Below are 23,221 nucleotides of genomic sequence, written 5' to 3'. Positions count from 1 at the left end.
TGTTGATAATTTCGCCCGGCGCCTCCACCATTTCGAATAAATCGTAATTTTTGCCGGCGATGAATTATCGCAGTTGGCTTGGCTTGGTCGCCCCCTTAGTGCCCCGTTGTCTAATAGCGTGTGAAAATATGTTCGAGAACGTTCGGTAGATATTAAAGCAATGCATCTTACGCATATCTGGCTTAACCCAGAGATCCAAAGTTCATAAAGTGTTGGAAACGTTTAATGAAATGCAAATACAAAATCGATTCGGATGTCTTATTGTAATATAAGCGGAGAGAAAACAGTTATTAGAGTACGAAGCGACACACACAATGTGAACTAATCATGTTGTCACGTGATCTATCCAATACCATAAATATTAATTACGTTTACTATGAAACACTGATTATGTTTTGTAGGTAGAGCTGGTAATTTGCGGATTAGGCTGGAAAGCTAATTTGATTGTTATTGATTTGGGGGAAATTTGCATCCGGAATTGGCGCACCCCTTTCATGAGACACTCGACTTTTTTTTACGACAAACTACTACAAAACAACTTGCTTGGCTCAAGAGGGAGCAACAAAACTTGGGCTGTTGGCAAACGCTCACGTATTGCTAAAATAACAATGTTCTAAAATAAAAATACACATCATTTGTTGCACTGTTTTTTAAAACAATTTCCTAGTATTTTGTAACTAACTGCAAATTTGGCACTAATGGATTTATTTCCTTTTCCTTTTTTCAAAAATCATTTTATTATAAATTTTATTTTAGGGAAATTCTAAAACAACACAAGCATAAATATGAATTAGTACTTTTAGTGGACTCGCCCTGTATAATTTTCATTAAAAACCCAGATCCGGTTTCTTGACAGTGGCCGAAAATGTTGATTTAAATTCTCCAACAACAAGGAGAAATCTGTCACAGGATCGGTCTATTCTTTGGCGCAACACAATGAATTTAAGGACGGCAATTTTGTCGTTTTTTTGCGGAATCCTTCCACTTCATTATAAAAATATTAATTTGGCCGTTTCAGAGTGCTGACATGAATGGTTCGAGATCGTGTCATAATTCACGGCCGATTCCGCTCGTTGTTTCGGTTTAATTAACTTTGCGTTGATAAGGGTTTTTGACCAACATATAAACCAGGCTTATCAGTGCGTTTTTTCCAACTAAAAGTGAAACTTTCTTCACCTGCCCTTCAAAGGCACTCACACACAAAACACAGCAAAGAGATTTGCATTTGCTAATTATCTAGTTTAATTACTTCAGCCACAAGCCGGTTTTTCACCGGATTCCTTCGGGGTACACTTAGTATTCAAAATCACGGCCTAAACTCGTTTTTATTGCTTTCAGTCTCAACCGAGTGATCATAATTTTTACGCAGAAAGACTCTTAAACAAAACAGAGGGGAAAGAAAAATCCCCGGCAATAACACGAATCTTTAACTTGAGCATTTTTTACAAGTAGATTAGGCCCGGATCTGGCAGAGCCCAAGAAATAAGCCGGATTTAGAGCTAATCGAAGTTGTTGCTCGCATGCAACAAGCCACATTTACGCCATGCAATTGAAATTAAAATCCGAAAAATCGAACTTGAGTTAACACATTGGCGTGATTCTGCAAACGTTGGCGTTCCGGAATTTCGCCCGGAATTGGAGATGTTACGTGAGCTGAAAGAAACACTGACCAGCGTCGGTGAAAAACGCGCCCTTGACCCATATCTCTAACGATATTGTGATAACATCGCGAGGCTTTCCTTTCCGGGCACGTTTCTCCCCGCTAATTAGATTGTTACGTGAAAAATTCCGGTAAATACACTTTAATGCGCTCATACAAACACAAAATAACACAGATGAGACTCTACGATCGATTACAACGTTTCTAAGACATTATTTACAAACGCACGACAATCCATACAAGCTTGCTCCAAAGATTTATGTCAAATAGTCAACTTGCAACAAACAAGTCATTCCAACTTTTTTCCATTTAACTCAACTGTTGGTAATTTTTGTTTTTGTTGTTGTTTCGCGCAACTTTGGCCAGTTTTACGCGACACTGCGCCAATAACTCCCATTTCCTAATAATTGCACTTTGGCTTTCCTCTATTTTTATCCTTTAAGGCATTTAAACTCATGCAATATTACCTAAATTAAAGTACTTTGCCAGTAATATAAAATAATCAAATTTAGTGATCGAAAAAATATTATTGTGAGCAAGAAAAAAAAATGCGAAATAATTAGGTTTCTGGCTGAGAAACGTGTTCTTTGCCTTTATGAATATACTAGTTTAAGTTAAAAAATTCTTATTGAGTTTTTTGCACCTGCAATCTGGACCTGACTATTCCGTGTGCAGATTTGGTGTTTTTTGTAAAATTTGTCGCCGCTTTCGTCGAAACAGGTCAGCGGGAATAAAAACGTGTCGTATTCCGTATCCTTTTGTCTCGCGTTATCCTCGTTAGAATACAAAAAGGCCGAGATTCGAAAGGTTTATTGAGCCCAAACCGATGTGTGTCACGTCCTGTACTAAAACGTCGAAATTGTGGATGATACTCTCCGTAAATATAAACAGGACGAACCAGATTCAATTGTGGATGAAATTCAAATTCCGCAAACGTCGAGAGAGAGACTATCGGAAAGTTATTTAATTTCGTTCACCTTATACTAGTATACAGAAAGCTGTCATATTTATTTCGCACCTTTAAGAAAGTGGTGATGATGAACAAAAGATCAAAGACGACGTAATTTTTCGTCGGAATCGATTCTAGAGTGCTCAATATCGCTTTGATGGCATATTAATGGATGGCGGATGCTTCAAACAGATAATATAATTATCCTAATATACAAAGGATACTTAATGACACTCCGGTTCACTATTTAAACAATCTAAATACTCCTCTTACATGCACGGCTTCACAATTAGCCGAGCTCCTTTATCGGCATCGAGCACCGAAAGCCGTTCGATCCACGACGAGACACAATAATCACCTGCGCTTATTCCAACCACAATTTTTTATATTGATGGATTGATTCAAACTCCGAAATTGCGACAATTTTTCACATTCGCCTTAACGCAGATTTATTGGTGAATTTTAGAAAACATAATCTGTAGCACGTTTTAAAGACTTTTCTATGCCTTTACAACCCTCTCAATAAGTTAGATTTTCTAACGTTTTGCGAGATTTTTTTCGAACAATAACTCCGGAATTATTAGAGATAACCCATGAACTTTCTTATCGTTGGAAAGCTCTCTTAATTATCTTCCTTTTTCAAAAAAGATTATTCTTCTCCGGTTAAAATTAAAATAGGTAAAATTTTAAAAATTAATAACTAAAAAACTATTAGGAATTTGGCTATTTTTTCGACGCCAGTCGATTGCCCGGATCGTTTTACATAGACTTAGACCAAAGAAGTGCCAAATATTCAAATAGTTTAGGCGTAATTTGAAAAATAAAAAATCCGAATCAGATAGTAGCAATTTTTGCGTAATTTTTGAGTGAGCGATTAGCCGCTGGAGCATCGTAATTTTTCTCGGGATGGTTTTAAGCAACATTTGCTTAAAGAATGGCATATTCCTGTTGAAACGTAAGCGAATAAAAGCGCACGCAAGCGAAAGAAATCGAGCATTTTGTATGATCTACGAGCCCATTCTTGCCACCATCACATTCGATTATTTCAGGCAGCAGTCTCTCCTCCTCGATCGATCCTTTCACCAGCTAACAGTATAAGTAAGTGTGCATAAAGGCGCGTAATAAATGTAATTCAATTACGGTTTGACACAACATTAACATCGATGTAGGAACTAATTTAAAGAGGGGGCAAGCAACTAAGTGTCTGACGTGTGTTGTCTCATCTAAATTCGCAAAGTTCTAATTCAGTTAGCTGGAGGGTGGAAATTTGAAAAATATTAAACGGGATGCTCGATGAATTAATTTATGAAAATTACGCCTGTGTGTGTTATGGAGTGGTTAATTGTCGGAAACGGAAATAGACGAACATTACGACACTTAAACGGCCGTGGTGTACAACGGCAATCAAGGTTAATTGATTATCTTAACTGCTGGGACGGATGATTGATTTATGACCTGGACAGGACAGCGTTTATGATGTCAGCAGGACACCTCCATGCATATTTAATACCGCGCGAATTTGGGCATTGAGGCCCTGGATGATGACATTTTGACGATATAGTTGATGGCTGGATCACCAGCACGTTTCAACTGATATTCAATAAAGAACTACAAACTGGAGCAAAATTTTAACACAATTTTGGCAAAACTGACGACTAAAATTATAGCTTTTTGAGCGAAATGTATATAAAACGTTCCACGAAGTCAATTGACACCAATTCGATAAAATTAGACTAATTATAAAATAAACAGACGGAATTCATACAATTTTGAAAAATTCAAAGTTTGTTCCAGTAAATTCTGCGGCTAAGATTATTTTTGCAAGTAAATTATTAACGTGTGGCCAACAAAAAGCCCGATGAGCATGAATTAATTGTTGTTTTTTGTCAACAAATTTCGTGTTGTTCTCGTGCCAATCAGGCTTTTAATTATCCATTTGTCGTCAAAAGGTGTTTTTGTGTTATTTTCGGGCGAATCGTGTCGAAAAAGCCGCGGATCGATCGCTCGTTATGCAGACGTCAACATCGCCGGAGACATGGAGATGTACAACCGAATAACATCGGATTTTGACATTTTTCACGAGCCGGAAAAAGTCCCACCGATGATGATAAATCAGTGCAGAAATAAGTGCAGCTATTTTTTTCTCAAACGGAATATGAATATTCAAAAGCTGGTTTCATACGCTGTCACGGTGCCGACTTTATTCAATTTCCTCCGATTCTTTCAGCGTATTTTCTTTACTTCGTTAAGTGGCTCTTTGTTGAGTGTATTTCGAAAATGTACTTTCCGTTTCAGGCAGAGTCAACAACAAATTTTATTACTATTTTTCTCCCAACTATGATTTTTTGCCGGCGCTAAATCGATATAATTGCCTGAATAATTAAAGGCCTTGTGTTTTCGTTTAGTATCGTTTTTTCAGAGGTTTGTATTGAAAGTGGACAATGTGATTATAAGTCGGAAAGTATCAAATCGCGTGACGCGCCTTAAATTATGGTTATGCTTAATTTAAGTGGTATTTTTAGCGACCAAATCATCGATATTTTGGAAAATCGTCGCAAATATCATTTTTCTCGCACACACGGCGATCAATACCCGTCACATGAGCTTATTTCATAATCATATTACGTGCAATCCGAGATGGAATATAAATTCTGTAAATGGGACGAGATTTGCATTTATTGAGATCGACAGGTATCCACACAAGCTCCGTATTAGTATGATAATCACACGCATAGCTCTGAACATTTTTGGACAATTTGGAGAAAAAAAACCTTTGTATCGTTGCTGCGGAATTAAATTTCTTCACGTCTTCGATAAATCTGTTCTCAGCGTCTTTGTGCTTGATACTTTGACGTTTACAAACTGTTGGTGTTCTATTCGTAGAATGTATTCATAAATCTCTTTTCTATTATGAATCAGAGAGAGCCTAGATAAATCCTCCTTCAGCTATTTAGAAGCGATTTTTGCCAAAGAACAATCATTTTTCCAGCAAGTTTTTTCCCAAGCTAAAATCCGGACTTTGGATATAATTCCGGTCGTGAGAAGCATTTGCATTGAGTGGATTTGTCAATGGCCAATTACCGATTTTTCTCTGGAGTAGAGTTGTATTGATCCTTCCAGGCCATAAAATCGGTGTTTTGGCAACGTTTCGAGACGATGAGACGCCCCCCGAATTTTTTTTAATAAAATCAATCTCATCTCACATGTGGCAAAGTTCGAGGCGAACTATTAAAGCAGCGCCGAAGAAGTTGGAGGAAAATCTGGCCTGATATTAAATGCAAATGCCATCGAAAGCAGCGGAAAGAACACAGAGAGCAAAAAATATTTCCTCTCGTATTAGTATTCAAAGTGGGGCGGAGTGAGACAGAGCGACCATTTCTCACACAAACGCCCTTTTCTGGGTTTTATCACGTGGTAAAAAATTTATGAATTAATTATCGAATTGTCTCAATCCAATTACAAAGTTTTGCCACCGAAAAAAACCACCACACCTTTGATTCCATCCGACTATAAATTCACTCGTGGTGGTCTTAATTAAAAAGGAATGATTTATCGTTGCTGAGTAATTAGAAAAATTCGAGTCAAAATGCTCCCCAACAAATAAATCTGAGTAATAAACCAAACAAGCCACTTTTGTTCGAAAAGTCGGCTGAAAGCTCCTTTGCGACGTATAAACTTATAACTTCAGGATCTTAATTGTAATTGAGATAAAATCAGAGAGGAGTTTCAAAACTTAATCAAATAAGTACGAATACAATATTACGGTTTGAATTACCTGGAAAAAGCCGCTCGGGGCAAAGCGGGTAATTTATTCAAGGGAAAAAACAACCCGATTTCCGAATCTCCCCTATTTTCTCAAACAACAATTTTTTCTTCGGCCCAATTAACGATTTGACATTTATTTTAATTTTAGCTTTTTCTCAGCCGTCTACCAGAATATGGAGAAAATTCCAGTACTTTGCAAATAACTATTTACGAGTTAATGGAATGTCTCTGGAATTACTCGAATTTTTTTGAAATTATTTGGAATAATTACAATTATTTTTGAAATTTGTGAACATAGACCAAAATTTATTCCAGTAATTACAAAATGGATTTAATAATTTCAAATTAAATTAGATAAAAATAATATTGTTAGTTTAATTCATGGTAAAATATGCTTTGAAGTGACTCACATTTATTTCGTTTAGTATATGTTTCTATTTTTCATAAAAATTCGTTTATTTTAAACGAGTCTATTAAATCAGTGCAAAACATCACACGATACATTTTATGAATAATGTACATTGTTTGTTTTATTTTGTTCGATACTTTGAAAAAGCTTTAATTTATGTAAAAAATTGCAGAAACAGTTTTTAATTGTTTGTTCTGGCTTTTTCAATAATTAGCGCTATTCTGTTGAATTAGAGCCACGTATCTAGCGACCTTTTAAATGAAAGCTTGGCTAATTTACACGCAGTTTTTTGTCGACACAAAAACACAAAAATAAATTCTTAGTTTGTAATTTCAGCGAATTCCACTTCACTAAACTAAATCAAATTGTTCAACTTATGCAAAATATGTTTCGAAATGAATTTTTTGTAAGAGACTAAGTTTATTTAAATGGATTTTTTTGCTTAAATATTGGTTGATTGCAAAATCGCCTAATTTTGGTGACACCATTCGATTTCATGGAACATTTTACATACATTTTTAGAAAAATATTATATTAATAGATTTCAGTAATTCACAAATAGTTTAAATAATTTAATAAGCCATTCCGAATAATTCCAAAAATAATTAGAAAAACATTTTTACGTGCGTTAGAATTCCATGAAAAAAACTTGTGTGATCTCCTTTTTGTTAATTTTGCTTCAAAAAAAGTCTCTCAAATATTTCGTCAAAGCTCGTCTTGTATCTCACCCTCTAATTAGAATTTGCCGGATTCGCGTTCACTCATTCGTCAACGTTGTAATTTATCAACTCGATTGTTTGAAGTTTGCACAAAACACATAAAACTCTTTCGTTTTCCCGGCCTTAAATGCAATTACCTGAATACGATCCGTTTGTCAATTTTCACTAAATATTTGCACAGTTTTCCTCACTCTATTTATCAGCAGCAGCACTTGAATTCGTCTGCCACCAACCACCAAGCCCTCAAGATTCGACGCGTAATTAAGCCGAAAAATGATTAAACAAACTTGCAATGTCGCAGACTGAAAACACAAAACCGCCGCACCGTGAGTCACATCTTGCCCAAAACGGATCTTTAAGTGCCCCGCTTTTATGTCGTTATGTCTAAAACGAGGCGTAATTTAGTGGTTTTTGACCAGCCAGAGACGTCGAAGGTGCGTCCACGAAGATCGACGCTAATTACGTCTCATTGTTCCACACTTTGATGAAAAGAGGAAACGTGGACGACTTGCAGTCACGCGATTTTTCGCTTTTTGTATTGCGATTTTACTTCAATTGTTTGCTTTCATAACAATAATCCTAATGAGGAACGAACTTAATGGTCAATGAAGCGCAAATGTAATATTAATTATTCATTTGAATAATCTCGGATCGTTAACATAATGTTTACTTTTATAGCAACAATTTCAACCAGCACGTAAAGGTCAGCATCATGGACAAAAAAACACATTCAAAGGCGTTAAATTTCACTTATTTGTGAAGGAATACTTAATAGGGTTTAGCTCATAACACTCATAAACATCCTAAACGCACGGAAACGAATAAAATTGCACCATGTCATAATTTTTTGGTTTCTTTTTGACGAAATCTGAATTTTGAGGTAATTTTTTTAAGTAAAAAAGCTCAATTTGCATTTCAGCTGGTAAACGCAAAATCTATAGAATTTTCCACTCAATTTAGCGAAATTTCGAAAAGCAACTGAGTTTTTAGCTCATTTCATTCTGATTTTTAGTTTTTTTTTCTTCAAAATCCCAAAACCATTGAAATTTCGAGCCCAAAATTTGCTTCACGTTTAATAATTTGTCAAAACAACAATGTTTCTATGAAAAAAATCATTTTAAATGGGTTTCTGGACAAAGCCAGTAAAACCAAAAGTTTTGTCTTCTCACTAAACATAAAAGTTTGAACATTTTCGACTTCAAACGTAAAATACAGGGAAACTAAAAAGAGAATAAAGAAAACGTATACTTAATAGAAGACGAGAAACCGAAAAGAGAAGAGAAAAAAAGAGAAGGTGATGAAAAAAATAGAATTAGTAGTTAAAATACAATAAAGGAGAAAGCACAAAAAAGAGAGCAGTGAGAATAAAAATAGGTTGACCAGTCAAGAAACAGATAAAAGACAATAGAAGAAAAAAGACAAAACGAGAAGAGAGAAAACAAAGAAATAATAAGAGACAGAAAGAAAACAGAAGAAAGGAAAGTGAAACACTTATTTTCGAAAAATTATCGCATTGGCTTGTCGTAAAGAGGCCATTGGCGTTTCTCATGTTGCCGTAAAGAATGAAGTGATGTAGAAAAATGGGCGTATTTACCGTTCGTCGTGTATAAAGAGAAATCAAGATAAGCGACCTCGATGAAAAATACCCGTAATTGAAGCGCGGTGTAAATGCCGTGTTAGCGCTTAGATAAAGTCGAATTTGTCGTAACTGGATCATTATGAATTGGGTTTAATTAATAGCACGCGCTCAGTATAAATAATGATAATTAGACGTGCACCTAACACATGGACACATCGCGCAGTCTTGGCATGCAATTAAACACGATTTGGTTATTTTTCAAAGTTTCGCGTTATATAAAATGTATAAGATGTGGACTTTGATGTATTACAGGTAATAAAAGTTTTTCTTGGCCGATTTCGAGCAAACAGCAGTTTTTGACACGTAATTTAAAGTTGGAAGTAGCGAACTGTTTAAGTAACCCACTCAGTTCTTTCGTTACTTTTGTGTTTGACAAGCCGTTATCGGGGAAATTACCGTGTGGTCCCTAGTGCAGCAGGCATTATAACTAAGTAGGAGAAAAATTGTGCGAGTTAATTCGAAACACTTTCGAATAATCACCCGCGTCGTTATTTTTCCTTCAAAGCTGTGGGTCTTTATGCCCGGTTTGAAAGCACACGACGAGCTTCTCTCTTGTGCAATATCTTTCACAGTTATAAATCAACGCCGTTTCCCAAAGGAAGCTTTTACGTTATTGATGCCAAGTGGTACTTTTAATTAAAAAAAAGAAACTTGTATACGGACGCTTAATTTTGCGAAAAATTCATCAGGAAATTGTATTTGACGAGACGGATGCTGCAGCGAGTCGTCACGAGACGGCAATTTGTTCAAAAATGTAACAATCTTGAAATTATCGACTTCCTCGCCGACGCTAATTGAGTTCGAATTTTTAGCTCGAATCCAACAAACTAATTATTCGACCTATCTTAAACAGACTTAGACGATTCAGATATGATGAATAATTGCGCCTAAGGCCGGTTTCAACCCACACGTAGAAACAAACTTCCAACAAACAATCCGAATTCGAATTGTATAACACTCAACCCCCATGGTCAAGGTTGGCGCAAAAGAAGCGGCTTTGTAAGAAAAATCTTGACCCTGGATTTGCAAGTGAAGTGACACTTGCATTGTTCATTATGCCTCGAGAGCTGAACGTGTCTTGTTAAAATTCACCCAACGCTTTTAAACAAGATGTTGGAAGCCAATTATTAAAATTCCGACTTGAGACTTTTACCGAATTAATTAAAAACGCCAGCTTTTATTGAAAATATTTCAAACGGAACGCTACAAGGCCCAGGAGAGGGCGCACCACTACAGACTCGAGAGAAATCTTTACACCCGTAAAATAAAAAACCAATTCATCTTCTTAAAATTATTTTTAAAAACTGAAAAAAATTAATTGAATAGCTCTATGTTAAAACTTTAATAAAAAAAATTGTTTGCAGTATTAACATTGTACTACATAGTAAATGACGCAAGATGAACAAAAAGTTGTAATTATTTTAAAATGCAAATCTGCTTATTAACGAGAAAATTTCTTGAAAAATGCCTGGTTTAATAACAATTTATTCAATTATTTTTTTATTTTTGAACCTCAGAGACATTGGAATAAATTTTACAAAAGAAGCTAAGAAGCTAAGAAAAAATAGAGGTCTTCGTTACTGTAATTGAACTCGTTTTTGAGTAAAACTCTCAAAAAATATCAGGGAAAAAACGGAGCTATGCAACCAATAATATCATTGTGCCATTGTTGTGAACCTCCTAACCTCTAAAAAGTAGAGATTTAAGTTTGATACTTTCCATAGAAAGAAACAAGGTGTTTATTATTTTATCACGATAATCTTGTCGGTTTTAATTTTAATTACAAAGATTTAGTTTAATTCGTTTAAATTAGACGTGAGGGGCAACCGAACCTCAAATTATTTGAGACAGAAAACCTCATCATGAGGATGGATATTGTGTCCACAAACAGTGAAAATCTGCTCTCCAGTTTCCCACCGATTTTACGCCAGAACTTTAAGGAATTGTTCCTTCACGGGAAAATCGGTAATTAATTGTCTAGTTTTTATTGTTAAAAATTATCGAAATTTGTAGGTTTGACTCCGATTGCATTGAACGACGTTAGGCCTTCAAAATATTACGTTCGGAACAACCAAAGTTATGGTTATTCATACACAATTAAAGTTCCTTATGCCAGTAAACGACTGAATTGGGAATTAATTTTTTGCCCTGAAGACTTGAAATTTGCGCCCGATTTTAATTTCAACGACGAGACTTTTTACCTAGCTTATGACATTAATTCAATCATTGAAAATGTTCCAAGTTTGGAGCAATGGAATGTTTACGATGCCAAGTCCTTGATCACAGTATTGAAACAATTTCTTAGTCTTTACAAAAAGCAACAACTTGAAAGGCTAAGTGATAACATCTACGCGCACGTAAATCTCGAATATCAGTCACTTGTTCGAGAGGTAAACCCGCATGATGTTGAGATTTACTTGGAACACACTTGTGCCCACTTTTTGATAAGTGTGAAGGTTGATGTTTCAGCTCTTCCGGAATATTTACAACCAATCATGTAATTATTTAAGCAAAGTGTACAATTTGTACTTTTGCCCACCCCCTGTATATTTTTTTTTCGTGATAACTTTATTTCAGGAATGGTCAAAATGACGATTATTTAAACCCTGGTGACGACACTTGTTATTTGAAAGTATCATTCGTGAAATTGGACGGCTCCCGAGTCAATACTTCCCTCCAGTTATCACCACGCATTGATCAGCTAATTAATCGAAAAACTTTCCATTTCCCGGACTTTGTCAAGCACTCATCGTTGCCCGAATACGTAACAACCGTCACCAATTTGTTGCAAGAACACATCGAACAATTAGTCATTTACCACAAACTCAAAAAAGAGTTTATGACTTGTTTGTGCACAATGTACGCGGAAAGCGTCCTAGAATTTGATTCGGAAAAATTCGACAAAGCCGAAATATTGCTAGAAGTTGACGACTATCACTGTCTCGTCCAAATTGAAATTAATCAGACTTTCCCCGAAGAAAAACCCACAGTTACCCTAATTGCAATCAATTGCCACCCTTTGGCAAACACATGCAGGGAAAAATTGGACTACGAGTACAACCCGCATTGGACACCTGAGGAAATGTTGGCAAAACTGATGGATTCATTGGGTGAAAACATCCAACGTTTTGAAAATCACAAACACGCGTAAAAACAACAACTTTATTTACACTAACAATATTTGACTACAAGGCAATAAAGTTGACTCAAACGTTGCCAATCGAAATGAATAAAATTCTTATTTATTAAATTTTAGTTACAATAATATGTATAAGTTAAGTAGCTTCCTCGACCAATCAAGGAGGCATCGTGTTTGTTACCATGGTTGTGTTCGACTGACGGCGCCACATTTGTTAATCAAGGGAGCCGTGGTTGAACTACACCGAAATTCAAATTGAATTTTTTAGATAAACAACAAAATGGTCTATTTTTAATTTATAAGTCGAAAACATTAAAAAAAAAACTCATTTTATTTTTGCAAAAATAAAAAAAAACTATGTATTGTTTGTTAATTAAAAAAAAAATGGTCATGTTTTCTCATTTTATTTTTACACGAAAAAAACTTTTCAAATAAATATGTACTGTTGCTAATGTGGTTTGGACTTTAAAATTATTTTTCATAAAAATCCAATTTGAAATTCTTTTCGTTTGCACAGTTCAACCTTAAATTAAATAATCACCACTATTTTAATGTCCCTCTGGCAAAATAACGAGCAGAGATTTGAAAACGCCAATTGCTCCAATATCATACATAAACTATCACAACTTAATGGTGTATCTTAAGATACGCATCCTCGAACAACTCCAACTCATGTGCCAAATAATTGGCTTTGTTCCTTAAAACTTTAGCCCTTCCTGCTGCATTTTCCAACGTTGCCACATCTTTCTCCAACTCTTTGAATTCCTTATCCATTTCGCCCGTTGCTTCATCGACCACGTGACACAATCGAGCAAAAGTTCCGCTCAACTCTTGCTGCACTTGATGACTACAATTCGCCGACGTCAAATCAACAATCATTTTCAATTTTCTAGTAGCGTGATTGACGTATTGTTTCTTAAAACTCTTTTCTTTGGCTTTATTCGTCCAAGTGAGACGTTCATAGAGATAGAGACAACTATAGACAGCCCCCGTAACTGCAATAATCCTCCAACCGACTGTCTTAAACAAAAACCCGGCAACTAAAAGACAGCCCATTGTACCTTGCGAGGACACGCCCATTATAGCCAATCGCGAAATCAACGACCAATCTTCAATGATTGAAGGCTGGCCGCCGTATAAAATACGACCATCGTATTGGTCGGTTGGAGTGGAGGGGATGACTGAATTTTGCGGACTTTCCCGTTTGTTTTTCAAGGCGAGGAAATTGGCGCCACTGCCGGCAAATCGTTGAATTAGCGTGGTAATCCCCCAAGAGAATCGGAATTCTAAATCTTCGGTAAAATCAGCGCATAAATTATCGCAATTCAACCGATACAAAATCTCAAACGGTTGCCGACGCGGTAAAATAAAATTAGACGCCGCTTTGTGATTTGCTGGTAGTAATTTTTCCATACGTTCGGTCATTTCGCGTTGACTCGCTTCCATGTTCATTGCTAAAGCTGTTGAAAGTCGGGCTTTTAAATTTGAACCAAGACCGGTTTCGACGTGCAAATGCAATTCTTTTTTGTAAACGTTCAAAACTAAAGGTTCAGGATGGAAGGGGAGATTAAATTCGTCAACAAGTGTACTCAAACGACGGATTTCCTCGTTTAAAGCTTTGGAAACGCGCTGTTCGACGTCTTCGACCATTTGGTGGATTTTTTGCTTCATTTCTTGTGTTATTATAATTAGTTGCTCTTCAGTGTAGTTGATTTTGTCGTGTACTTCTTTCTTTTGACGCAATTTCTCGTCTTTTAGTTTTTGCGCGTCGTTGTAAATATCGTCTAAAACCTCGCGAAGTTCGCTGAAAAAAATTACTTAATCACTTTTAAATAAGGCGAACAAAAAATTGCAGGCAGATAAATTAATTCTCAGTGGCAAGAGATTAAAATAATGTAAAAATTGTATCATGAACTATACAAAGTGTGTCAGTTTGGTATTGTAACTCTATAGTTACAGGGTTGCTAAAAAGGCTCGCAGCGCCCTAATTTTTATTCTGCCATCTAACTTTTTTGGGTACGATTTTGCATCTCGCGTCGCCTCCTAACCTATAGTACTCCCTAGACTCTGTACTCACTTTGCTATGAATTTTCCGCGTTGTGAATGTTGTTCGAATTTGGTTTTGACGGCCGATTTCGAAATACATTCTTCGAATTTTCGTTCAAAATCCTGAAATTCGAAATAACGCGTCTGGAAACCTTCAGTTAGCGGTGTTGAAACGGTTTGTCCTTGTTCAGCTAATCGTGCTTGTAGTACTTCTTTGGCCGAAATAAAGAAAATTCGTTCTTCGGCCTCTTTCGGTGTACAAACTTTTAGTTCTTTGACAAGAAAATCGACGGCACGTTCTTGGTGTTGACGTCTGACCTGTAGAAAAAATTATTAATTTAATAGAAGATTTAAATTCTAAAGTGTCACTGTGAATCTAATAACTCACCTCTTCCTGTTCATTGCAATGCTTAAATGTGAGAAAATTTGATGTAATTATGGACAAAAAAAATCAATAAACTTATCAAGAAAAAAGCGACAAAACAAGGAGAATGATAACAAAAATTATTAAGCAATGCAATGCAAACAAAAATCGAGGTGTTTGTGAATTTTCAACACCCACCTGATCCAAAAATTCCGGTTCGGTGGCAGAAGCGTCCCATCGATTATTCAAAATGAAAATGTTTGGTTTTGAGAGTCGTGTCGAGACTTTATGGAAGAAATTTTTTTCCTATTACACATTCAATTAACGAAAAGATATTCAAAAAAATTTGGTTATTTGTTACCGTAACCATAAGTGTAGATTCAGCATTCGCTACTAAAACAAAAACATCAGCATCTAAACAATGCTTGTCGATCCATTCGTCTAAATTCGGCGTAACGTCAACTCCTGGCGAATCAACGAACACGACATCGTCTCGTAACAAAAGACAGCGATTTCGCGGCCAATAAACGCGCACCATTTGCGATTCGTTCAATTTTTCTTTGCACAAAGCGTGCGCTAATTGGCCAACAGATTCCACAGCACAGTGTTCAGTGGAACCTTCAAGAACCAAGTAAGGTTCATCGGACGGTGAACCTTCAACCTGTCAAAAAAAATAGTAATTCAAGAAAAAAAATTGATTTAAAATTTTTAAAATTCTAGCTTTAGACGCAAAAATAACTTTACCTGTAGGAAACAATTAGTCGTGTGACCAATTCCGCTGGGAAGGATTTTATCGCGCAGCATTGCATTAATAACTGAGCTTTTCCCGTTGGAAGTGCGTCCAAAAAACGCAACTTTCATGTGGTCACGACTCAAGACATCGCGAATTCCGTGCACTTTACTCACAAAGTCTTCAGTTTTCTTAACCCTTTCTTGGTTAACAATTTCTTGCAGTTTCTCGATTTCTGCAACTTGCGATCATTTCAAGGTCGCCAAATTTTCAACTCACCGTGCATATACTCGACTGCGTCTTTAACATAGTCTTCAATCTCGCCGAAAATATCGTTGATTTTCTTCTTGGCTTTGACAAAAATCTGCAAAGGGGAGTTGTCAGGGGGCTGTCGGGCGCTTCTAGGGTCAACCATGCTCGCAGGAATGGCTTTATTGTGGGGGCCATCGCCCGCCATCAACGAAATTGTGCGGTTTATATAAGCGGCCATCAAACAAGGGGGTGCCAATCTACCATGCGTCTAGCAGCAGCAACTGAAACAAAACATTACAACTTAGAAACATTTATTCTGTGGATAAAAAGCGACATGCGACATGTGATTGACATAAATTATTGTGTGAAAAACCTGCTCGTTTGTGGGCATCTTGACGTCCGGGGTAATCTAACCCCAACTTACAATCCTCGAAAAATTAAGGCGAATTATCGATATGTGTACCAAAACGGGGCAAATACGTACCTAAGGCGCATTAAACGTGTATAAATACGCTATTTATAGCCCAAAAAATAAATAAATCGGTATAAATATATTTATAGGCGACTTGACACCAAAACTGTCAAACTATTCAATTGTTTCGTATCTAGAGACAAGATTTGAAAAAACGACAAGTTCATACCGACAATTGTAATCCCTTTGTATGATTTAACTTACATTTTGTGTTATTTGATTACGTAATTATTATTTTTGTGAGGCGATTCCTCCAAAGCACGAGTTTTTAATTTTTGACGTTGACGTTTGTTTGGGAACTTTTTAATGCGGTTGGTGACGCGATTGTGTTAATAAAAAAAATATTTTTGGACTACTAGTTCAAACTCCAGATTCTAGAATCCCAAAAACTACAATACCAATAAATTGCCGACTCTTATCAATAATTTCCTAATTGTAATCGCAATTAATTCCCATAAATTGGTGTAGAATTTGAATCTCGTTTTTATCACGTTGGTAGTCATTAGCAACTGTCAGACTGTCACCGCTTATTGTTGTCCAACTGTCATTTCGATTTCTCTTGTTACAATTTTGAGGTAATTGAGTTAATTCCCTGTTGATTCGATCAACGCTTGCGTTTAGAAATGAGCGATCAAGATCAAGAGTCAGAGACTCCCCCCGAGATGAGCCCCCACGATGTGGAGAAAATGGAAGAGGCGAAGCTCAAAGCCAAGTACGGGGGGTCGTCAGGCGCCCCCAACCGACTCATGGGGGGCCATTCGGCCTTCCTGCAGAAGCGCCTGGCCAAAGGGCAGAAGTTTTTCGATTCGGGCGATTACCAAATGGCCAAGCAGAAGCTAGGCGGTGTCAATAAGGTCAAGACTGTCCCTGTGCCAGGATTCACCACTGGCGAGGCAATCCCTACACCTGAGACCGTACCCGCGAGAAAAACGTCCATCATACAGCCGTCAAAATTCACATCGAATGTCAGCTAGTTTTTTTAAGTAGCGTTTAAGTGTAGTTGTTGGTTCCTTACTAATTTATTTTGTTTATTCCACCACTTTTTACTAAATGGATACAGATATTGGCATTTTTCAAGTACTCAATAAAATTTTCTTTCCAATGTTTGGACGTGTTTAAATTGGGCGCCAAAAAAATAAAATTCCCCAGTTTCGTGACAAGTTGTCACGGGAAGTGAGGTTACGTGATTATTTTATTTATCAAAAAAATTCAATTTCCCAGCTTATACCTACGTTAGGTGTATTAAAACTAGAAAAAGTGGAGTTGGTGTTTGAATTAAAGTGATTATCTCGTGTTATTTAACACCTTTTCATTGATAAAATCGGTGTAAGATTAGTGGTCATAAAAATGGTTTTCTGTTAATTATTCGGCAAGAACCACAAAAAATGAGTTGTGAATACTTTTCCAAAGCCATAACTGTGAGTGACTTTGACCGAATCTGCCGCACGTGTCTCGGGGACAATAAAACAAGGCCCATCATGGACACAATAATTGGGGACTTTAAAGCAGTTGAATTACTGGAGTCTTGCGTAACTTTACAAGTGACAAAAAATGATTCGTTGCCTCAGAACATATGTGAATCATGCCTGAACGAACTTTACCGTTTTCACGAGTTTAAAAAACAGTGTCAGGATAACGAAGCTGTCTTAAAATTATTGCTTGAACAGCCACAATCCGAGCAAAAACTAGGTGAAGACGAAGAATTTTGCAATATAACGCTAATTGAGGAGGAAGAAGTTGAAAAAAACGAAACTTCCGAAGAAAAACCCAAGTCTAAGACTGATCCAAAAACCCACAAGTGTGAAATCTGCGATAAGGTCTTCACTCGCAGCAAGCTCACGCAACACATGCGCACCCACACGAAGGAAAAGCCCTACCAATGCGAAATCTGCCTCCAGAGTTTCAGTATGCGAGGCAATTTAAAGCGCCACAAAATGACACATACGGGGGAACGCCCCCACGTTTGCTCCACCTGTGGGCGGGGTTTCATCCAAGCCACGTCGCTCCACGCCCACGAAAAAACCCACACACACGACGATCAATACGCACGTGACCAAACCGACCCAATGAAATTCCTTTGCACGTACTGTGGGCGTGGCTTCAAGCGCCTCGTTCCGTTCAACGCCCACTTGGAGAAACACACTCGGACGAAACACCACGCCAAAAAAGAGGAAACTCCAGAAGCGCGCGAACATATTTGCGAGATTTGTTCGCGTGGTTACAAAACCAAACATTTGTTAAAAGCGCACAGTTTAACGCACGGCGAAAAGTCGTTTTTATGCAGCGATTGTGGCAAAGGTTTCGTCACGAAAGCGGCGCTGCAGTCGCACCTCAAAGTCCACACGGGGGAAAAACCGCACCGGTGTATCATCTGCCAAAAATCGTTTGCTCATGTTGGCAGTTTTGACTCTCACATGTTAATTCATTCCGGTCTTAAACCGTACGATTGTAGTTATTGTCCCAAATCGTTCACTCAACTGTCACATTTGACCTATCATTTGCGGACACATAGTGGCGAAAGACCCTTTTCGTGCTCCTACTGTGGCAAAAGTTTCGCCCTTAAGGGCAATTTAACAGTACATGTGAGGACACACACGGGGGAGACGCCCTACGTGTGCCCCGTTTGCGGAAAAGGTTTCTACGATTCAAGCAGCATGAAAAAACATCAAAGGAACCATAGGGCTCAAGAGTTTGAAACAGCTAGAGGTGGGGAAAAGCCGGATGTACCCAACTGGGCGGAGTCTAACTGCCCGCAAACCTAGACATGTCTCTAGGTCACTGATTTTTTTATCAACTGTGTAGATAAAAAAAGTACTAAAAATAAATTTCGTAACTAGAAGTTGTATTTTATTGCGGGTTAAGAGGTGAATGATACAAAAAAAATCGTCTGGTGATGACGCGTTGCTATGGTCGTAACAATACAATTGCCATGGCATTGATCACGGTATCCATAGTGACGAATAATAAGTGTTTGTTACTATGGAAATAAATGAAACTAACGAAAAATTGGGAATAAAATATATTTAAAACATTGATACAGTTAATTCTCCTTATCCTGACTCGTCTGACTATTGGCTTGTGATGCATTGGCGCCCAGCTCCCCCGTAATGCACGGAATGCTGGGTATTTGCCACCCCTGTTTGGAAAACCCCGAATATTGTGCCGTCATTGGTTTAATCGGCGATGGTAAATTCGGTCCTTCGTCCTCTTTCTCTAATAGAGTTTCTTGCGTTTCAACGAACGGTAAAACAAAATCGTCCGGTTTTGTCGGTATTAAAGGAGCCTGTGTTATCGGGCAACTGCTCCCAACTGGACTGAAGGGATCCGGTGTGAAACTTGGCGATTTTCTCTTTTCTGGGGTCAATTCAGCCAAACTACTCTCGCCACTTAAGTCGGAAAAATCGATATCGTAGTTGATTTTAGAGAGACTGTGATCGTCAGTCGGCGATGTTTTACTAACGCACGGTGTGATGTCTAGTTGTAATTTAGTTTTGGCATCGTCGATGTTACTTGTGGCGATTTGGAGATTTTGCAAATAGAAATTTTGACTGTTTTGAGTGTCGTCAACCTTTTCACTAAGTTCTGGGGTTTTACGCGGCTTGATGATAAGTGGAGTGCGCTCCAGAACCGAATTAACTTTCTCGTTCATCTCCTCTTTGAATTTTAAAATATCGTCAGTTAGTTTTTTCGTTTCGTCTTGAACCGTGTTCGTGCGAATCGACAAGTCTTTAAGGAGAGACAAGTGTTCGCACAGCTGGTGCATGCCTTCGCATGCCACAAGTGCCGATTCCCAGGCACTTACCGATGTTATCTCTCCGTTCATGTAAGCCTCGAACTCTTGCTGAGGCATATTTAACGACTCAGCGGTCAAATTTTCAATAAACGAAACGGCGCAGCACAAATTAGTGAAATAATAACCGGCTTCCCCTTGCATTAATCGACTGTCGTTGCAAAAACGCGTTACGTAAAGAATGTTACTTTTCAGTCGTGCCGGATTCGCTTTCAAGACGATGAAAATGAGAGCTGGTAAAAATTCATCGGCACTAACTGGACCTCCTTGACAATGTTGCAAAACTTTGACGACACTCTGACAACAGGAAACAACACAAGACAGCTTGTCTTGTGGTGCTTTCATTGAATCCATTCCGAGTAAATGTGTGATGGCTGTGTAAACTAAATCCCTAACTTCTATACTAGTTTCGCTAATGCAACAGTCTAAATGATGTGCGTTGACCCAACTAAGCTTGCGTATGCGTTCTTGTATTATCAAGTCTTTCTCTTCGTCGTTGGTGCTCGGTGGGCAAAACAGCCAACTAGAAGAAAAACATTCAACTCATTTTTTAACGAAAATTTAACAATAGTTTTTAAAAAATATGTAAAGCGCGTTTATAAATTTGGGTCAAATAAAAACAATACCAACCTGTAAAGACTGACCATGACGTACTTTTCGAAAAAATCCAACAACTCATCCCGAACGTCTGTTGTAACTTCCTGATACGTCTCCGTATTATTGACCCGATTACTGTACAAATTGTAATATTTCTGCGCCATTTCGGCAATATCCTCGATCGGTTTATTCTCCAACTCGCTGTAGATCTTCGTTGTGAACGACTGAACACACTTGAAAAAGTCCCTTCGGACTTGTTCACCCCAAACCCCATAGAGCGAAATAAATTCAGCCGTCAATTTATCAGCATCTGGATTCGCTTGTCTCAAATCCAAATGACGCTCCGGACGACCCGAATCTGCACCGTCCCCATTTTTACACAATTATTGCAAACACTAACAATTTTACCTTTAGCGCTTGAAGTTTTGCGAAAAACGGGCAAACTTTTCAAATATTTGTTCTTCTTGTCGGTTTGTTGGCGCTTCTTTTCTTCGAATTTCGAAAAACCAGAGACTTTGGTTTGGTCGGAGTGACTTTGGCGCGCCTTTCGTTGGCGCTCCTGGTCCATGTGGTTGCGGTAGCATTTTGAACAGTAACCTAACGAAGATGAATTAATTACTTAATGTTTTTTTCGTCGGCTTCATCAAAAGGGCGACGAAAAATATTTAATTGTTTGTGTCAATATTTCTCGAAATTTCTGCGATAAGAAAAACAAAACCCAACTTATCACGATTTACAATAGAGTAATAATTAATTAATACAATGACCTGTGTGATAAGGAAAAAATTCGATAACACATTTTCCGGCCTTGTGTAATAATGGACTACGGGTTATTATAGTTTTCTGACAACGAATTAAATAAATGACTGTATTTTAGCAAAAGGTAAACCAAAAAATACACGCTGACAAAGCGCTAAATTCTCAATAGTACAAGATAAAAAGAAGAATGCAAAAATTATATCGTAAATATCAAAATATTAAAAAAAGCTAATTCCCATTTGCCAATAAAGTGCTACAAAAAGCACTTGATATATACGTTAAATAACCACTTGATGAGAATGAAGATTTCCGTATCAAGGTTTTGTTAAGTCTTAAAAAAAATAATGTACCCAATGGCCAATTTAATCGAAGGTTATTATTTGGGACAAAAAATCGTTTGATAAATTCCACTTTAATTTTTTTCTCGGGTTTGTTGTGAAAATTGTCATCAGTTTTTCTCAGGATATTAGGAACGCAAAGCTCAACACGTCTTTATTTTTTTTTTCAAGTGAATTCACGATGGAGTAACGATTAATTAATACAATGACCCGTGTGATAAAAAACTCGATAACACACTTTTCGGCCTCGTGTAATGGAGGACTTACCGTCCCAATCGGCGTTTCCATAGTATCCGCACCCATTTTTGCACTTGAGATCGGCTTGATTGATCCTTAAAGAGGGTTGTTTGGTGGCGTACATCATGTACTTGTAAGAACGCTGCAAGGCAAATATCGGCATTTTCACCCCACTAATAACACTACTTAAGAACTAAAGAAAATAGTTTATGAGTCCGTTCTTTGTGAATTTCTCAATCGCCCATCTGTTGTGGATTTTTCACTCGTTGAGTGACGATAAAAGGCACTCGTTTTTAGTTTTTGATTATTTTACCACGGTGGTACGAAGCTGTGATCGTGTGCACACAAATTCAACTCTTTCATTAGCATTTGGACGACTGGGAATTGGGGGAATTTTAGAAAGTTGATGCCCGCTGTTTCAACGATGTGAATCCTCGTTAGGGATTCGATGAAGGCACTTATTAAACTTTCACCAGGATCAGCCATTTGTGGAGGGTTTGTCAAGGGGGTGAATTTGTTAACGACAGGGTGCTGGTTGGAAAAACGCAAGGAGGAAACGGGGGGCGAACGCTCGGTGTTGTTTTTTTCGTGAAACGCGAGACAGCTTGGCTCGATTAAGACGAGAAAACTGCCGTTGCAAGATGATGGAGAGTCTTTTATTGGAACGAGTTTATCAAGCGATAAGGATTAACCAATTGAATGGACAAGGTTAAAAGTCTAATTTGACCAAGAATCCTTATCTACGGCCAATCGCAGCGAGGCACAGTTTTCGTGCTAAATAACTGAAGACGATTCGCGTCAATGATTTTTTCAAACGGTGATAAACAACAAATTTAGCGATGATTAATTAATGTTTACTCACCGTCTAGCAAGTTTCGTCAATCGCTCACTAACAAAATGTTTTGCATCTTTCTTGTGGTGATGGTGATAACCTGAAATCAGAAGCGCCTTTCAAGCACAAAGGAAATATAATGTAATGTGTGTCGAGAGTCAATATTGACCGGAACAACCAATTTCATTGAACAAGTATCACTTATTTGGCCAAGATTACTCAAGCAATTTCATATAACCTTTTGGCCTTGATAAAACCGACTTAATTTTAGAAACAAAAAAGGACTCACACGCCTGTTTTATCACTCGTTTTGCAGCAATAAGGACTTTTTTACCAAATTTATCGCTCACAGTTCATTTTTTATGTTTGTTGTTTTGATCAAAAAATCAATAACAGCTGACGCACGCCATTTTTTACCTTCGCAGTGCTGCCAACCTTGCGATAACAAGCGCCCAAACTACTTTTTTCAAATGAGATAAAAAATCTTTTATCAAAAAAGCGAGAAGGTTGCCCTTTTTTTATAA

At 37.5% G+C, this 23,221-nt stretch overlaps 6 protein-coding genes across 12 annotated transcripts in view; 3 read left to right on the top strand and 3 right to left on the bottom strand.

Moving 5' to 3' along the window:
- Positions 1 to 7,829, bottom strand: part of Oamb (Octopamine receptor in mushroom bodies) — a 28,581-nt gene extending 20,752 nt beyond the window's left edge. Inside the window, exon 1 of the mRNA XM_008200248.3 lies at positions 7,640 to 7,829. The gene's annotated coding sequence lies outside the window, so the exon portion shown is untranslated. The remainder of the gene's footprint in view (positions 1 to 7,639) is intronic.
- A 2,956-nt stretch (positions 7,830 to 10,785) lies between these two features.
- Positions 10,786 to 12,367, top strand: LOC658609 (BRISC and BRCA1-A complex member 2). Of its 3 annotated transcripts, none has more exons than XM_015983825.2 (4): positions 10,786 to 10,876; positions 10,936 to 11,106; positions 11,155 to 11,638; positions 11,719 to 12,367. In XM_015983825.2, the coding sequence occupies exons 2-4, from the start codon at positions 11,004 to 11,006 to the stop codon at positions 12,290 to 12,292; spliced, it is 1,161 nt and encodes a 386-aa protein (XP_015839311.1). In that variant the 5' UTR covers positions 10,786 to 10,876; positions 10,936 to 11,003; the 3' UTR covers positions 12,293 to 12,367. The 3 variants fall into 3 exon arrangements, with proteins under 3 accessions (XP_015839311.1, XP_064211175.1, XP_008198471.1); XM_064355105.1 differs by having other exon boundaries at positions 10,790 to 10,876; positions 10,955 to 11,106; XM_008200249.3 differs by having other exon boundaries at positions 10,795 to 11,106.
- Marf (Mitochondrial assembly regulatory factor) lies at positions 12,290 to 16,486 on the bottom strand. 4 transcript variants are annotated; one of them, XM_064355102.1, is made up of 9 exons: positions 16,349 to 16,456; positions 16,157 to 16,277; positions 15,700 to 15,953; positions 15,435 to 15,655; positions 15,052 to 15,351; positions 14,889 to 14,996; positions 14,715 to 14,735; positions 14,358 to 14,644; positions 12,290 to 14,084 (listed from the first exon to the last, which is right to left on the bottom strand). In XM_064355102.1, the coding sequence occupies exons 3-9, from the start codon at positions 15,908 to 15,910 to the stop codon at positions 12,908 to 12,910; spliced, it is 2,325 nt and encodes a 774-aa protein (XP_064211172.1). In that variant the 5' UTR covers positions 15,911 to 15,953; positions 16,157 to 16,277; positions 16,349 to 16,456; the 3' UTR covers positions 12,290 to 12,907. The 4 variants fall into 4 exon arrangements, with proteins under 4 accessions (XP_064211172.1, XP_064211171.1, XP_064211173.1 ...); XM_064355101.1 differs by lacking the exon at positions 16,157 to 16,277 and having other exon boundaries at positions 16,349 to 16,486; XM_064355103.1 differs by lacking the exons at positions 16,157 to 16,277; positions 16,349 to 16,456 and adding an exon at positions 16,046 to 16,077.
- A 122-nt stretch (positions 16,487 to 16,608) lies between these two features.
- endos (endosulfine) lies at positions 16,609 to 17,250 on the top strand. The gene is made up of 2 exons (XM_008200251.3): positions 16,609 to 16,719; positions 16,766 to 17,250. Exon 2 carries the CDS (start codon positions 16,768 to 16,770, stop codon positions 17,116 to 17,118), a length of 351 nt encoding a protein of 116 aa, XP_008198473.1. The 5' UTR covers positions 16,609 to 16,719; positions 16,766 to 16,767; the 3' UTR covers positions 17,119 to 17,250.
- Positions 17,251 to 17,311: 61 nt separating this feature from the next.
- LOC100142074 (zinc finger protein OZF) lies at positions 17,312 to 18,983 on the top strand. The gene has a single exon (XM_001810256.4). The coding sequence runs from the start codon at positions 17,530 to 17,532 to the stop codon at positions 18,904 to 18,906; it is 1,377 nt and encodes a 458-aa protein (XP_001810308.1). The 5' UTR covers positions 17,312 to 17,529; the 3' UTR covers positions 18,907 to 18,983.
- Positions 18,984 to 19,147: 164 nt separating this feature from the next.
- On the bottom strand, positions 19,148 to 23,119 carry Rabex-5 (Rabaptin-5-associated exchange factor for Rab5). Of its 2 annotated transcripts, XM_064355104.1 has the most exons (6): positions 22,989 to 23,119; positions 22,728 to 22,797; positions 21,896 to 22,007; positions 20,940 to 21,128; positions 20,565 to 20,889; positions 19,148 to 20,457 (listed from the first exon to the last, which is right to left on the bottom strand). In XM_064355104.1, the coding sequence occupies exons 3-6, from the start codon at positions 21,990 to 21,992 to the stop codon at positions 19,185 to 19,187; spliced, it is 1,884 nt and encodes a 627-aa protein (XP_064211174.1). In that variant the 5' UTR covers positions 21,993 to 22,007; positions 22,728 to 22,797; positions 22,989 to 23,119; the 3' UTR covers positions 19,148 to 19,184. The 2 variants fall into 2 exon arrangements, with proteins under 2 accessions (XP_064211174.1, XP_966431.1); XM_961338.5 differs by lacking the exons at positions 22,728 to 22,797; positions 22,989 to 23,119 and having other exon boundaries at positions 21,896 to 22,520.
- Positions 23,120 to 23,221: the final 102 nt, after the last annotated feature.

The sequence above is a fragment of the Tribolium castaneum genome, chromosome 2 (assembly GCF_031307605.1).
Source record: "Tribolium castaneum strain GA2 chromosome 2, icTriCast1.1, whole genome shotgun sequence".
Taxonomy (NCBI): domain Eukaryota; kingdom Metazoa; phylum Arthropoda; class Insecta; order Coleoptera; family Tenebrionidae; genus Tribolium; species Tribolium castaneum.
The sequence above is the reverse complement of the archived record's forward strand: the minus strand, read 5'-3'. Positions and strand labels throughout refer to the sequence as shown.

What these genes read in the sequence shown, in the direction of transcription:
- LOC658609 (XM_015983825.2), top strand. Translation starts at nt 11,004, where the DNA reads ATGAGGATGGATATTGTGTCCACAAACAGTGAAAATCTGCTCTCCAGT. An exon ending in GTTCCTTCACGGGAAAATCG is followed by an intron (nt 11,107 to 11,154) that starts GTAATTAATTGT and finishes CGAAATTTGTAG; the next exon opens with GTTTGACTCCGATTGCATTG. An exon ending in GAATATTTACAACCAATCAT is followed by an intron (nt 11,639 to 11,718) that starts GTAATTATTTAA and finishes ACTTTATTTCAG; the next exon opens with GAATGGTCAAAATGACGATT.
- Marf (XM_064355101.1), bottom strand. Translation starts at nt 15,910, where the DNA reads ATGGCCGCTTATATAAACCGCACAATTTCGTTGATGGCGGGCGATGGC. An exon ending in CGCAGTCGAGTATATGCACG is followed by an intron (nt 15,656 to 15,699) that starts GTGAGTTGAAAA and finishes CGCAAGTTGCAG; the next exon opens with AAATCGAGAAACTGCAAGAA. An exon ending in AATCTACACTTATGGTTACG is followed by an intron (nt 14,997 to 15,051) that starts GTAACAAATAAC and finishes AATGTGTAATAG; the next exon opens with GAAAAAAATTTCTTCCATAA.
- endos (XM_008200251.3), top strand. Translation starts at nt 16,768, where the DNA reads ATGAGCGATCAAGATCAAGAGTCAGAGACTCCCCCCGAGATGAGCCCC.
- LOC100142074 (XM_001810256.4), top strand. Translation starts at nt 17,530, where the DNA reads ATGAGTTGTGAATACTTTTCCAAAGCCATAACTGTGAGTGACTTTGAC.
- Rabex-5 (XM_961338.5), bottom strand. Translation starts at nt 22,028, where the DNA reads ATGCCGATATTTGCCTTGCAGCGTTCTTACAAGTACATGATGTACGCC. An exon ending in TGGAAACGCCGATTGGGACG is followed by an intron (nt 21,129 to 21,895) that starts GTAAGTCCTCCA and finishes CATCTTCGTTAG; the next exon opens with GTTACTGTTCAAAATGCTAC. An exon ending in CAAAACTTCAAGCGCTAAAG is followed by an intron (nt 20,890 to 20,939) that starts GTAAAATTGTTA and finishes GGGACGGTGCAG; the next exon opens with ATTCGGGTCGTCCGGAGCGT.